Raw genomic sequence first — 15198 nt, forward strand, 5'->3', positions numbered from 1 at the left:
GTCACTTCCCGCTCACGCTGGCGCTCTCCCTTTCCCCCTCTCCCCGGACCCGGATGGTGACTGGCGGCGGCGGCGGCGGTTCCAGGGACTGTCAGTGAGCGGCTCCCCGCGGGCCTCTTGTCCTGAGGGCGGCGGCGGCAGCGGCCCGGAAGATGGCTGCGGCGGCCTCCTGCTCCTCGGCGGTGGCGGCGCCGGCTGGGGCCGGGCCCGGGCCGGTGTCGGCCGGGCCGGGGTCCTGCGAGTGGCTGCTGCTGCGGGACGGCTGCCTGCGCTGCGACGCCGACGGTCTCTGCAGCCTGTGCTACCACCCGGCGCTCAACGCCATCCTGGCCGTGACCGCCCGCGGCGCCATCAAAGTCATCGACGGCACCTCGGGGGCCACGCTGCAGGCGTCGGCGCTGAACGGTGAGCGCAGGGCCCGGGCGGCCTGCCCGGCCCCTCTGCCGCGAACCGGTGGCGGGGGGAGCCGGCCGCGCCACCCCCGGGGCGGCTGGAGGGCACGATCGCGGCGCGGCGGAGCTGCGGGGGAGGCGGCTGGGGCTCGCCTGGACGCAGGTGTCGAGGCTGGCGGAGGGGCTTCCGCCCGGGGAGGCCGAGCTCAGCTCGGGCCCGTGGTGCCGGCGGTGGCCCATCTCTTGTTCACCCCCTGTCGCTTTTGAAGCCTGAGCGATTCCGACTCTTCGAGGCAGAGATACTCGTGTAGGCAGCACCGAGGCCTTTTTCTTCTGCAAAATGTATTAGCCCGGTTACTGAAAGGTGAAATGGGGATGGAAGTCTGATGTTGAGGGCTGCGTTTTGTATTTTATCTTCTCAGGTGTTCTTATGGTTGACGTAACATTGAACCTTCCAAAGATTAGAAACAGCATGTTATGCAGGATAGGCAGAGTTCTAGTTCTTATTGATACATGATACTGTATGAATTTATTGAGCCTTAATCTGGGCTTGCTAAGAAGGCATATTTCTTTAAAGTATGCTTTTAACACTTAAATAATAGTGTTAATACAAAATTAAAAGTGTTACTTGGCTATAGTTCAGGATTATTTCAAATCAGAATTCTTAATAAAGTTATTTGATGGTATGTTTTAGATATATTTGCATAGTTTTTCAGGCTGCTGAGTGTCTTGACTGTGTCGGGTGCTAGTAACAGTATATCCGCTGCTATGTTAAGGAGTTATGATTACCCACTGACTTTGTGAGAGGCAAGACTATAGCATCTCCATGATGCGAAGCAACTTTCTTTGTTGCCCATTAGTGTTTTTACGCTGCTAACAAACTAGCTGTGTGGAAAAAGATCCATGTGCCATGAACACCTCTTGTTCCTCTCTCATTAACAGTTCTTAAACTGTGGTACTTGTCAGAATATCGTGGGGGTGAGGGCGTAAGGTTATTTTTGGTGTGTTGCGAGACCAGCCTTTGGCGTAGAAAGACACGCTTTTACTAGTTGTGTATTTACATGTTCATGTTGTCCTTACAGTCGTGTGTTGTTATGATCAAACTGTGCTGAGTGGTGGTGGTGGAAGGTTGATGTTTGCCCCCTGAACATAGTGTAGTAATGCCAAGAATTGCACGGTGATGCCACAGTGTAGGTAGTACGTATACTTTCACCTTGAAAACCTCCAACCGTATTACAATGTCAAACTGAAGACAGCGGGACAACAATCACTGGTTTCCATTCCTAAGTTAGAGTCAGTACATTGTAAAGTGTAAAGGTAAAGTGTTTGAGGCAATTAAAAAGAAGTTTGTGAAATTATTGTGAAGGTGTTTTTATTGCTCTGGTGTTGATCACTTGTATTGAAAATGAGGCTCCTTTGTTGTGCTTCCTGCTCTCTTCAGATCACTGTGCTTCTGTCATTCCCTTTCTTCTGTCATGCTATCTCCTGAAGTGCTTTCTTTATTAATAACTTAATTTCTTACTTTTCTTCATGCTCTTGCCAGCATTTGAGAATTGTTAAGTTGTGGGTGAGTAGGACATAAATCAAGGCCTTAATTTGTAATTGGTTGCCTGTGTACGGCATGTTTAATTCTTATGAAGAGAAAAAGTGAACTATAAATCAAAGCCTAAGCTGTTGTTGTACACTTGTCTGTAATAGAACCCTCGCAAGAGATTTGGTTTAGTATTCAAAATGCTAATGAAATTCTCCCCTAAACAGTAACTATTTAAAAGTAACATATTGCTTTGATTCTGTTACGTACATTCAGTCATGTATACTTCCTCTAGTGTCAGTCTTCTCTGTGACAGCATGACTGTGAAAGATGGATTCTACTCCTCCTCATATGAAACAACAGAATTGCTTGCAATCTACCCAAATTTTATCTGTGCAGTGTAGCTGATGATTACGTTGCTGGGGAAAAAACCACCTTAGTTTAGTCTGAAGAAACTTTAAATGAATTTCCTTACGGATTCAGACCAGTGTGTGTGCCTGTGAGAAATCTGGCTCATCTCGGCAGCTGGTGTCTTTTGGGCCTGTTAGCGGCCATGTTGACTCTTGTTCTCTCCCTCTTCAGCCCTTCTTTGGGAAGAGGAGGGAAAACAGAATTCAACTGTTCTTTGGTATCTGCCCGCTCTGTACAGTGTGAGCTTTTTTGGTGTAGGATAGTACTAGTTGGACACTCAGACCTGTAGGCCAACTGTGTCGCTGCTCCCTCTCCTGCCATAAATGACAGGTCAAAGGATATTGTTGCTTCGGGACTTCTGGTGCTATAACTAAAAATAGAGTTCCTAGGAATTAAAACTGCTTCTCTTGGGAGACTAGACTGCATGTCCTTCTTGATTGTGGCGCTGCAGGTCTTTTGCCCTGCCAAAAGATTTCTGTTGGACAGAAATGCTGTTGCTCATTACCCAAGGAAAAACAACGTAGTAGGCACTTCTTTCTAGAAAGTGAAGCAAGAAAAAGGATCCCCTATCAAGGGAAGGAGGGAAGAAAAGGAAATACCATGAAGTCTCAGTCTTGCTCTTATTTTCAGTCACAGTTCACTATGGCAGTACATTAAGCTTTGAGCTCACTCTCAGTGCAAAGGCTGAACCTGTGGAATACTGAATCTGGTAGAGCAGTGGAAACTGCCTTGGTTAGAATGTAAATGAAGATTCCTGTCTTTGGTGTGTAAAAGAGCAAGACAAATAATTCACAGCCAAAAGACAGTTCAGTTATAAATCAGGTCCGAATATTAGGATGTGGTCCCTGGTCTTTGTGCTTCAGTTTTTCATGTGAATGCCTGATGTGTGAGCTGATTCAGGGGTTGTTCTTCCAAGCCCAAACTGTAGGAATCCAATGAGGATTATGATTATCATTATACCACAGTGGGTCTTCATCAGATCTCTTTCTTGAAAGTGTGTGGTCATCTTTAATTTATTTCCTGTATGGGCACTGTAGGCCTGTGCAGGAGGGCAAGGTGATCATTTGCAACAGTCCAGGGTATGGTAGTGGATAAGAGCACCGGTAAGGGGAAGATCAGGTGATCCTTTAATATTAATCTTTGTCTTATCTGGTCACGAGGTTGTCCATTTTATTCTACCAAGGCTGTCGCCTGTACACTGTGCATTTCAGAGAGCTGGACTGGGAGAGCAAGGACAGTTCTTGAGATTACTGGGTATTATGCATTCCTGTGTGTTTGCTAGTAGTGGTTAGTCAGGACTAGTTTTGAATCTGCTGTGCAAGTCTATAAAATACTTAATACCCTAACCCCAACCCACCAGACAACAAATAAACAACCCCCAAACCCAACAAAAACCTAAAAATGAAACAAAAAAGCCAGTCAAACAAACAAACAAAAAACCCCAAAGCATCAAAGCAGATTTCCAGAATAATCTTGGTGAGAGTGGCACAGGTTGCCCAGAGAAGCTGTGGGTGCCCAGTCACTGGCAGTGTTCAAGGCCAGATTGGAGGGGGCTTGGAGCAACCTGCTGCAGTGGAAGGTGTCCCTGCCATGGCAGGGGGGTTGAAACTATATGATATTTAAGGTCCCTTCTAACTCAAACCAGTCTATGACTATATGAATTCCCAGAGAAACTTGGCCTGGAACGCAGTAAAAAGTGAAAACATACTGTCAGACGGATGGATAGTGACCATCTTGAATGTTTCTGTAGGTTTTCTCAGATTAATTTGACATAGCAATACCTTCAGAGCCTTGTTTGCTAAAATGCATGGTGTTTCACATCTAAGGCCTTCTAAATTGCTATGCAGGCCCTAACAGTACTCAAAAGATAGACTTCTGAATCCATGCAGAGAAGGACCTCTTCACTGTACATTGCACCAGTTCCTGTAGGGGAACAGTCTGGGTTATCATTAGAGGCCCTCAACTGCTGTTTCTCCAACAGAAGAATTTAGAAGGAAATACATCCCAGCCCAGAAGGCTCACCTGTGCCAGCAAGTTCAACACCATTGTCTGTCTGGGAAGTCCTGTTTGTCTTCAAATGGTTTACTTTGAATTACGGAGCATTGGAAATCTATCAAGGGGTATCAGATTCCGATTCTTTTTTAATCGTTTCCATGGTGTGCAAGAGGAAAAACAAGAATAAAAGATTCTCTTTTGCAGCTTGGAAGTCATAGAGGGAGTGTACACTTCTTAACATCTCTGGGAAGAAACTGTTGGGATACTCTGCCATCCAATTCTAGGCTTGAATTATTTGATGACATCAGCAGCAGTTTCAACTGCTTCAAGCTCACTCTGGTAATACTGCTCAAGTTGGCGCCTTCATGCCTCAAAATTGGGGCAAGTTTCTTCATCTTCTTGGCTCGTCTTATAATTTGTTTGATTATGAGACAAAAAATATTAATAAAGGAGGCTATTACTATTAATACAGATTTTTCTCGTTATTTTCTCATTGCATAGGGAGTATTGTCAGACATCTAGTGATCTGCTACAGCCCACCTTGCCTGTGAGTACACTTGACAGTGCTAGTCTGTGTGAAATGCTTCTCAGAGAGACCATTCCACTGAATTATGTGATCTCACCATGATTCACAAAGAGCCTTAAGCACTTGAAAAAACAGAATAGGAGAGTTGTTAGATTTGAGTTCAATGTTTTATACCAGTAAAGATTCTAGACTGCTGTGTGCTCCATTTGTCTGCTACCTTAATCAGAGTATGGCTGATACCCCGTTCTTACTTGCTAGGCATCTTGCCAAACTGTCAAGATGCTGTTGATTGATATTTCCATGCTCTGTGGAAGCACATCTGGATTATCTTCTGCAGAAGCTAAAAGAGAGTGAAAATGGAGATCTTTTCTTTCCACGTGCCTTTAAAGGGGCATTTACATTACTGTGTTTATTGCAGGCATCCAGAAGTAACAGCAGGCAGCAATGCAGGCATATGTTATGTTGCCAGGCAAGATAGCGTATTTTTCATTTTATAGACAGATTATTCATATCTGGACTGATGAATTCATGGTGACAGTAGTAGTGTATTAATAAAGGTTGCAGAACGCTTTGATGTTAGAGAATCAGAAAAAATTCCTAGCCCTCTGCAAATGGACTTTGAAAAAGGTCTCTGCAGGAAGATGTATCTTTAAATGCTTCTTACTGACCCAAGGAAAAATTACCATGCTCTGTGTCAGGGATTTGAACTTTGACTTCCTGTCCTGTTCCATCTCACAGGTAGTTAAGATATTTCTTATTGATAGGAAGCATCCTCAGAGAAAACCTCATTTTGAACCTGTGTTCGGACTGTGGTCCAGCTTTGTTTAAGGTAGCTTTTAATATGCCCATATGACTGTTCAGCTTAACTCATCACATCCAGTGATGCTGGTTAGCCGATTATAGAAAATGTGTGAGAAATTTGGCAGAATATGTTCTGGCAGAGATAATTGATTAGTTCATGTCCAGCACCTTATGAAAAAAAGCAGGTTGTTGGACTTGAAGTAATGGAAACATGGAGGAGGTTTTGCTTTGGATTGCCCAGACTAATGATCTTTAGAATTCGTGGTCATAGTGATCAGTGGTTTGGATCTAGTATATTCTCTTGTCCTGTAATTGGTCCTTTCTAGCAGCCCACCATAATGTTGGCTGGCTCAGTAGAACGTTTATCTCAGTCTTCAGTTATATTGTTTACAACAATATTTTTATGGTTGCTGTTGCATTGGTATCCATACCTTAAACTCAGGTGAAATGCAACATGTGGAGTTGTAGAAGGCAGAGTATTAAGAAAAATCTGTCCTAGCCTGAAGATTCAGCTTAATTGTTTCTTTCAAGTTTTTAATAATGATTATGTCTGGTTTTTGGTATGATGTTGAGCTGTTATTTCAGGCTTTCTTCCCAAGCTACTTTCAAATAATTTTAAATTTAAAATTGAAAGGGTTCATTAATTCTCCCTGAACAGTATGACATCTTTCAGAAATACTTTTTAGTCTGTCTTGGAGATGGACATAAAAGGCTTACAACCATGTGGACAGCTTCTGAGCGTGTCGGTCTGTCATAGGTCATGTTATAAGATAGCTTGTTGCATGTTACCTATTCCAGTGGGATCAGTCACTGCTCACCTTTTCATTTTGTTGTTGTTTTTTGTTTAATTTTTAAATAAAAAATACACACCTGAATCAGTTCACTTTCCTCGTGGTTCATAAGGGATGCCACAGTATCCCTTTCTGCTGTTAGAAGGCTGTCCTTTAAATAGTTAATGCTCTTTTAACTGCAGTGGCTGCTTGCAGTCACCAAATGAATGCGTATCGCTGAGTGGATGGTTCAAGAAAGCCCAGCTGCTGCCTTCAGTTCTTCCATTTGTGCAGTACTCATGGATACCAAAACTTGCATCTTCTTCTGATTTCTTTGGAGTCAAATATTGCAGTGTGTATTGGCTAAGTTCCTTTGCTGCCTCATCTTTGTGAAGAGTATCAAGATTTGGTAACGATCCTGTGCATACTACTAGTCAAAAAGTAGACAGGAAGTCTGGTATATGCAAAACATTTATTTTGCAGATTTGCATGTATGCTAGGGGAAAGATCACTCCACAGATGAGGATGATGCACGAAAAAGTGGAAGAGAAAAAACAGCTCTTGTTTTACAGCCTAGACTAAAAGTGTGAAGTTACAGAAATAATAACTTATATGTCCCATAAATGTAAAAACTATTATGTTTAAGATTTCCTTGAGGTATTTGCTAAGGGTGTTCAGTGTGTGTTTTATTGCCATTTTTTTTTTAATGTGTAACTTAGGAGGGAATTTGCTGATCGGTTAAGTAGTCTTCAAAATTGTTAGCATTAGTGAAAATGCATATCCAGTCTCAGGTGCTGGTTAATGAGGTGGCGTGCATAGCGTACAGTCTCTTGGCAGTTCTTCAGTCCCCCATACAGTTCCTGGAGAGAAAGCATTTTATCCACTGCACTTCCCTGACCTGGCTGAGTGTGAAGCAGTCAGGATCTTATCTGAGCATTTGGCAGCTGTAGAAGAGTTTGATAAACTCTGTTTGCTGGGCAACAGGGCACAGAGACTCATGAAAAACACCTTATGGAAATGAAAGAGCTGGGGAGGTGACTGAGAGAGAGCTGGGATGGGACTGAGAACTGTGATGGAGTGGTTGGATGACAATGAGAAGGGGTTAGAACCGGTTAGGGAAGTAGAAAGCTGGATAGATGGCAGTGGAGGCTGGGAAACTGCGGAGTGTTTTGTTGGAGGGCAGGAAGGCACTGTGGTTATTGTGGAGAAATACAGTAATAGATTTAGCTAACCTGTCTTGAACAGGGTCATAGATTCATGTTGCGATGTAAACCATGACATGCAACACTGCTCGATAGACTTCATTTTAATACTGTTTTTTCTTGTTCTGTTTTCTGTAGCTTTTTTAAGTCAGAATTACAAAATTAGCATTTTTCAACAGATAGTCTTAGATTCTCTCTCCACTGAAGACAGAAAGGAAAAGCCCTTACTCCGAACTTTCGGAGGAACCTACCTTCGCATTACCTTTAGAAGGAGCCTGGCTAGACCAGTCTTATAAGGCTTAAGTTATCTTTTCTGAATGTCCCCTTTCAGTGACAGAACCAAAGTTAAATATATGTATTTATTTTCAGATATTCTTATGCTGCAAGTAGGTGTCTTAAACGTACAAGGTCCTTCAATTTTGCTAGCTTCACAGAAGAATTTGAAAAGGCATCCTAAAGAATAGTTTCGCTTTTAAATTTCACTTAAACATGAATAGATCTAGTCTGTTCTGCTTCAGCTTTCTTATGTAGAAGCAATAATTAGGAGAACATGAGAATGCATTTGGTTAATTTGAAGTACTTGAAAGAATTCAGTGGAGTCGGAACCTGCTGCACTGGACTCTGACTCCTAATGCCAGAATGAGATCTTGGAATTGTATTAGAGAATACAACTGAGAGTATAAGTCCATTTCAATGCCTGATGTGTGCAGTTTTGATATTTCCATCTCAAAAAGAGTATAATGGAACTGGCAGCTTAAGGTGTGGGATGCTTTTATATGTGAGAAAGTATTCAACCTGAAAAGGTAATTGGCAGTGGAGAGGTGAGAGAGTGACAGAGGCTTGCAAAATTCTGGATGTGTGAAAAATGTACATTGGGAGTTGATGATGCTCTCTGCTCTTGTGCTAGTAGAGATAAAAACAAGTACCTGTAAGAAATAGTAAAATATGGAGCTCCTGGCTGTGGAACATTGTGGATGTTAGATGTTTGTGAAATTACAACAGTGTTGGACAAACTGAGGGAAGAACAACCAACCACTTTTGGCTCAGAAGGTCCCTGAGCACAAATTAGGGGCTGAGAGCATTACAGGAAAGTACCATTGTATGCACACCTTAAAATTCTTCACTAACCTTTTGTTCCATGTTGTATTTCCTTAAAAGTAATGTCAGAAAGAGAAAGATAGAAACTCAGCCGTATAACATAGCTGTTGAACTACTGCTGTAGTAATGGAAGGCTGCTGTTAGATTTCCTACTAAACTGTTTTTTTTTTCTGCAGACTAAACAAGCCCAGTTACCTTAGTCTTCATGTGTTGTATGCTACATCCCTCTAGCTGTTGCCACCTAGACACTTAGTTCCCAGCTTCTGTGGATGTATGTGGTTATATTCCATACCAGGTGTAAGATGTTGCATTTGTCTTTGTTGAATTTAATAGAATCACAGAATGGTTTGGGTTGGAAGGGACCTTAACGATCACCTAGTTCCAGCCCCACCTGCCACAGACAGGGATGCCTTCCACTAGAGCAGGTTGCTCTAAGCCCTGTCCACCTGGCCTTGAACACTGCCAGGGATATGGGATAGCCACAGCTTCTCTGGGTAGCCTGTCGCAGTGCCTCCCCAGTCTTGCAGTAAAGAATTTCTACTTTATATCTAATCTAAATCTACCTTGCCTTTATCTCTTGTCCTATCACTACATGATTCTATAAAAACAATCCGTCTCCATCTTTCTTGTAACCCTCTTCAGTGCTACAAGATAAAAGTAGCCCTCTTAAGGGCTACAAGAGAGGTTTGTGTCAAGCCATTTCCCTGGCTTTTTGAGAACCTTTTAAAAGGCAACCCTGCCATTTACTGCATCTCTTGTCCTCAGTTGCCTCCCGTTTGGTGTCATCAACAGTCTTGCTAAAGGTGCAGACTATCCCATTATCCAAGTCATTGATAAAGATAGTTAAGCCATACAAAGCTTCCCTGAATGCCAGTCATAACTGGCTGCTGGGTAGGTGTTGAATCCTTAATTACTGACCTTGCCCATGACAGTCTAGCCTGTTTTTCACTTGGCTTGTAGTCCACCTGTATGCTTTTGAGAACTTGCTCCTTCTCCGAGCTTGATGTTTTGAAAGGTCCTTGTAATACTTGGGCTGGTGGGGGTGAGCTAAACCATTTTCCTGCCAAGCAGACTTTAGAGTTTAAAAAGTACCATAACTGGAGACGTTTCCTCCTGTAATGGAGACTGCAGGGTACATGATGGGTAAGCTCAGATGCTCTAGCCACTTCAGTGACAAAAAGAGGAGCTGGTGTTAAAATTTCTTCTGGAAAAGGCTCTTTGTTCTGAAATGCTGCGATGGGAGTTGCTCATGTGGAACAGGAAGTTCCTGTTACTGAGCTGTGAAGTGTTCCTTGCCTGTCTCTGGTTCTGGGTGGATGCTGTGTAATTTCTGTCTGCAGTTTGTGAAAGACAGCTTTCCTGAAAATTTTAATCATACTTTTTCACTTAGAGGAAAGTTTTGAAGAAGGCACTGCCCTCTGTGAGATTTTTGCAGGAGAATTGCAGGGACTTGAGTTTTCAGAATTTACCTGAGTTGGCAGACAGGATTGTAGTGTACCTTGTGGAATATTCATAATCTGTTCCCAGGATAATAGTATAAAGCTCTGTGAGCAGTTGCATTCTGTGTGACATACAAGGCAGCAGTAATGTTAGATACATGGAGATCTGAAACCACATGAAGAGCGTGGGCACAAAGAGCTCACCAGTATCTTCCTGCTGATGTAGTCTCAGTTGAAGTCTGGAGAATGGAAGAGGACCCTATGGTTGCAAAGCTAGTCAGATATGATCTGCCTTGATCTCAGTGGGGTTTTGTTTATGTTGTGAAACCTTTTAAGTGTTAATGGTAGCTTTTGTTAGTAGTTGCTTGATCAGACACATCAAGTTAATATTCATGTGTCAGTCTCCAATGCTTTGGCCCAGATAACACGTCTTCATACTCTAATGAAGATTGTTAAAACCAGCTATCATATAATGAACTGCTGCTGAAGCAATTCTGTCCTGTTTGTTGCTAAAAGGAAAAGATAAACTGTAGATGACATTCTGGATTACCTAAATCCAGTTTTGGCAAACAAGGGAGTCTGAAGGCACTTTGTGATGTTAAGCTGAGTATTTCTGCCTCCTCTCTCATCCTTGCTGTTTAAGAGAATGTTTTCTTCAAGTTGGAGAATCCTTTTCTTTTGGAAAGGAGGGACCCATGGGCTTCATGGTGGCTGCTCTGCTGAGGTGATGTCTAGAGCAAATAAGGAGCTAGGCCTGGACGACTGGACCTGGAAGATAAAAGTGCTGCTGAAGTTCCCACTGAAGATGTAGGTGAGGAGGAACAAGCGAGAATCTATAATAGATAAATTCAATAATGATGGGCACTGATGTCTTGGTTTTGTCATCCCTTAGCCATCTTTTCATTACTATGTTTCCAGATGTTCATAACTGCTATGTCTTGGTTTCCTTTTAGAGCCACTGGTTTAAAACAGTTTAAAGACATCTTTCTCCTTTTTAAACTACACTTGCAGTGCTTTGCTTTTTGTTCTCTTTTGTGTAAAAATATTACCATTGCAACTAATTCATAGTAGTGATTTTATATAGTACTAGTTCAGAATAGTTTCCTGCAAATATAGCGAGTTAAACCAGCAAGTTAAAGCTTAAAACATTTTTTTTTAATTATTATTTGTACTGTAGAACTTCCTCAAACTGCAAGGGTTCTGATATGCTTGCCTTGGCATATCTTATTGTATGCTACTTGGGTAGCAATTAGGAAAGGCACCTGCCTCGCAGCAAATGAGGACAACTGATACATACTTTTCTTTTTAATCCCATGTACATCTGAAAAATGTGTGAGAACCAGCTGAGCAATGTTCTGTCAAGAAGCACTTTTGCCCCCAGTTGAAAGGATGGTTTTGTTGTCTGCTGATTTGGCTTCTGGAAGGAGAATTTCACACAGCGTATTACCAGGAGTGATAATGCCTCCTAAACTTGAAGCTTTACACCCACACTTCACAACAGAAGGAGGGGAGGGGGAATAAATTTTTATTTTTAATTCTTACAGTAAATTTTAAGGACTTCTGCAGCTGTACCACTCCCTTCTCTTGAGTTTTTGGATTCTCCTGCCTTTAAATAGCTTGAAGTTCAAATCTAATGATACAGACTTAGTAGGATAGGTAAGGCTTTTGATTTCCTGAAACTTTATCCATATAGCTTCCCATGGGTGCAGTATTTTCAAATGAGTACTGAGGTATTGTTTGGATATTCTAGTTTAAATTAGAAATGCAAAGTCTGGGCTCAGTGCAGTTAATGTGTGTGCATGTTTTGCTGAGCTGATGGGATTTCTGTTTCTCCGAAAATGTTACTTTAATTCTTAATCTAAAGACCTAGTTGTATTCATAGATTGAGGTTATGGATGTTCCTTTAGCTATTTGATTGGTCTTGGATCTTAGCATTATGTCACTAGTGCTGTGATGCACGCGTTAACAATTGTCACTTTATAGCTGCAGATAAAAGTATTAGTTTTCTGTGATTTAGAAACGATTTTGGTTTTTGCATTCTGTGCATTAGGAGTTTCTTGCCAAGAGAATTAGTGACTTTGTGATACGTTTTAGTGCCATTCCTTGCTAGCAGTTTTCAAGTTGAATTAAGTTTTCTCAATATTAGAAAAGATCAAAAGTATTACTATCAACCTTAATCTGCATCTCTTCATGAAGGTAGCCATGCATACTCAGGTGAGTCACTTCCTCTTAAAGTCTGAAGCTTTGAGGCTAAAGCTATCTATATCAGAGAGATGGAGACAAGCTTTTTCATTCTGATTCTTGACATGAAAGGCTAATTCTCTCATTAGTTTGGTTCATCTCACTGCCTGCAGATAGGCACAGTAGGTGCTGCTTAGACTATTATATATTCTCCGAACAAGTTTGTTTTGTGTGATTTTTTTTGTAGGTCAGTTTTGATCGCAGGAAATTGCTGATCTCTGTTTTGTATTGTTCAAACAAAGAAGGTGGAGGGGGAATGCTCCTTTTCTGTTGTTTATTTGCTTTTAAGTGTTCAGGTTGCTAGTTCTAAGGTTGTTATAGATGACATACCATGATGTAGTATGCTATTGGGCTTCCACTTGTAGCATGCTAGCAGCTTGCTGGGTTTCCTTATAGGAACTGACCAAAGTCTTAATGGCTTCTTAGAGAGTTCTTTTGGTTTTAATCCTAGATAGATAACTGGAGAGACTGGGAGAAGCCATGATCCACTTGTGCCAAGATTGAAAAGCAAAATTCTTAAAACCTTGAAATGTCTATTTCACCTTCCATAAATGACAGCTGAAGGAATTAGGACTAAAATGAGAGTAAAGTTGGGTTTCGATGATCTGGCTTAAGTCATTTTGTGAGTTTATGTGAAACTTTTGAATTGTGATTTGTGAAGATGCAGATCAGTACTTGAGTCTAGTAAACTTAGTCAGGCTGGACAGGCAGGATATAATGTAGTAGTGCCAGTAGGTTTTTCAAAGGAGATAGGTCAGAGTCCTTTGGCACATTGTAAAGTGTTGATCCTGAGTTAGAAAGGACCTTTCTGCCAATGCTTTGAGGGTGATTAAACTTTTTTAGGCATTTCTTCTACAGTGGTGACTTCTTCTGTAGTGGTGACTTCTAAATTTTTTAGTTTCCTGGTTCTTAACCCATTGTTCTAATCGTGTGGCCAGCCACCTGTGAACTAGTTTGTGACTAGTAGTAGATCCATCTTGAAATGCGTTTTCTGAACATTGTTGAGACTAATACTTTTAAAGGTGTTAAAAATTGTGTTTGTTTTTTTTGTTTTTTTTTTTAATCAAAACTGTTGTTTTTTTGGGGGGGTGGGTTGTTTTTGTTTTTTTTTCCTCTCTGTAGAATGGCTTACTTCCTTGTTGATGCTGTGTTGTCTGTAGAAAGTCATGTGTGAGGAACTCCAGTGTATTGGCAAAAAAACAGTTTGATACTACTAGATTTGCCATTCAGAAGACCTTTTTATGTTAAGCTAGGGCTAATGACTTGACAGCTATCAAGCTGGGCTTGAAGTGCTTCTGAAAAAAGTTGGAAACATTTATAGCAATGATTACAATTGCAGCGTACTTCATGCAGGCAAGGGCTTATGTGTCATATTTTGAGAGTCTGTGAGTCACTGCTTCCAGACTTTTGGTGAGAAGGGCAGCTGACAGCTATTCTTGATCTGAGTTTTCAAGAGAGGATACCGCAAATGCAGTGTAGTCAGATTGATATGCCCTATATTTGGAGAAGTTTTCATTTCCGCTTAAATATATCAAAGTGTGAAGATGACAGATGTGAGTGGCTGTCTTTATCTGGATGCTTTATCTATATGGTAGCTACCTTAATGGTGATTTTTAATTACTCATAATAAAACTGGTATCCAGTGCCTGCAGAAAGAGGAGAACAGGGACTCAACTGAATTAATGCAAAATTTAATGAAACTTCTATTCCAGTGCAACAAGAAGAGATCTGTGTTGATGATCCAGTGATTCCAGCTTTGTGCTTTGGATGTTGTGTCCACCTACTTACGGCATACGTATAGTCAGCTTCTGTAGCACCAACTTATACTTCCCATGAATTAAAGCAATTTGCCTTCTACACAGGTAGCATATTACATGGATTTAGTTTTACAGTTCATCCACCCTTAAACACGTTAACAATGAGCGATATTAAAAATCTCTGGGGATAATATCCATTGCCAGTCTTACTTGCTGACAGTCTTCCTTCACCTCCACCAAACTCCTCTAACCTGTTGCTGACATCCTGTGTGTGGCGCTGGACAGAAATAAGCTACGTTAGTGTCTGAAGGAACATGTGTAGCATTGGCACATGTTATATGCTGCACTTAGTTTTTGAGTCTTGTTTTGATGAATGAGATGGTGTTAATCAGCCTTGATAGTAGTTTAGCAATTTTGCTGTAATTTTCATGCTGATTTGTGCAATTTAATTCTTTTTCTTGGTTGTCAGCTAACATCAAGTACACCAGGCATCTACATTAGGCTTGAAAACACTAGTTTAGGCTTCCTGGTAGGAGCAGGACTTGAATGATGGCTTCCACTATGGGAATAAAATAGTTGTAGCTATTGATGGGATGTGTAAATTTTGGATGTTTGTTTTTTAATGTAGGAAATACAAAGTTAGGTGAAAGGTGTAGTACCTAAAATGCTGGGTTTTGATCACTCAAGTAAAAGACTTTGTTGAAATATTACATTAATTTCTGGAACAGATGTTAAAGGTCTTTTTTAAAAGCTGTATTCTAATCAGATTTTGCTTTTTGCCTTTCCCTTTGTAGCTAAACCAGGTGGACGGGTGAAATGTCAGTATATTTCTGCTGTGGATAAAGTGATCTTTGTGGATGATTATGCAGTAGGATGTAGGAAAGATCTCAATGGCATCTTACTGTTAGACACAGCTCTGCAAACGCCTGTTTCAAAACAAGATGATGTGGTTCAGCTTGAATTGCCAGTTACAGAGGTAAGATGTGTGGGGAAAGGGGGGAAAAGGAGTATGTAAATAATGCTGTCAGAAATACT

General features: G+C 41.4%; 1 protein-coding gene across 7 annotated transcripts in view; it reads left to right on the forward strand.

Annotated features, from left to right (window-relative positions):
- Positions 1–2: 2 nt before the first annotated feature.
- Positions 3–15198, forward strand: part of BIRC6 (baculoviral IAP repeat containing 6) — a 172908-nt gene continuing 157712 nt past the window's right edge. For 6 of the 7 annotated variants that reach the window (XM_057415396.1, XM_057415397.1, XM_057415400.1 and 3 more), the window contains exons 1-2: positions 7–405; positions 14958–15139. In XM_057415396.1, the coding sequence (XP_057271379.1) occupies positions 153–405; positions 14958–15139 (435 nt within the window). In that variant the 5' untranslated portion in view covers positions 7–152. Of the gene's footprint in view, positions 406–14957; positions 15140–15198 lie in introns of all 7 variants that reach the window. The other variant, XM_057415403.1, reaches the window with a different exon arrangement.

The sequence above is a fragment of the Pezoporus wallicus genome, unplaced genomic scaffold (assembly GCF_028554395.1).
Source record: "Pezoporus wallicus isolate ANWC-B61680 ecotype Strahan unplaced genomic scaffold, APGP_CSIRO_Pwel_v1 contig_5352, whole genome shotgun sequence".
Lineage (NCBI taxonomy): Eukaryota > Metazoa > Chordata > Aves > Psittaciformes > Psittacidae > Pezoporus > Pezoporus wallicus.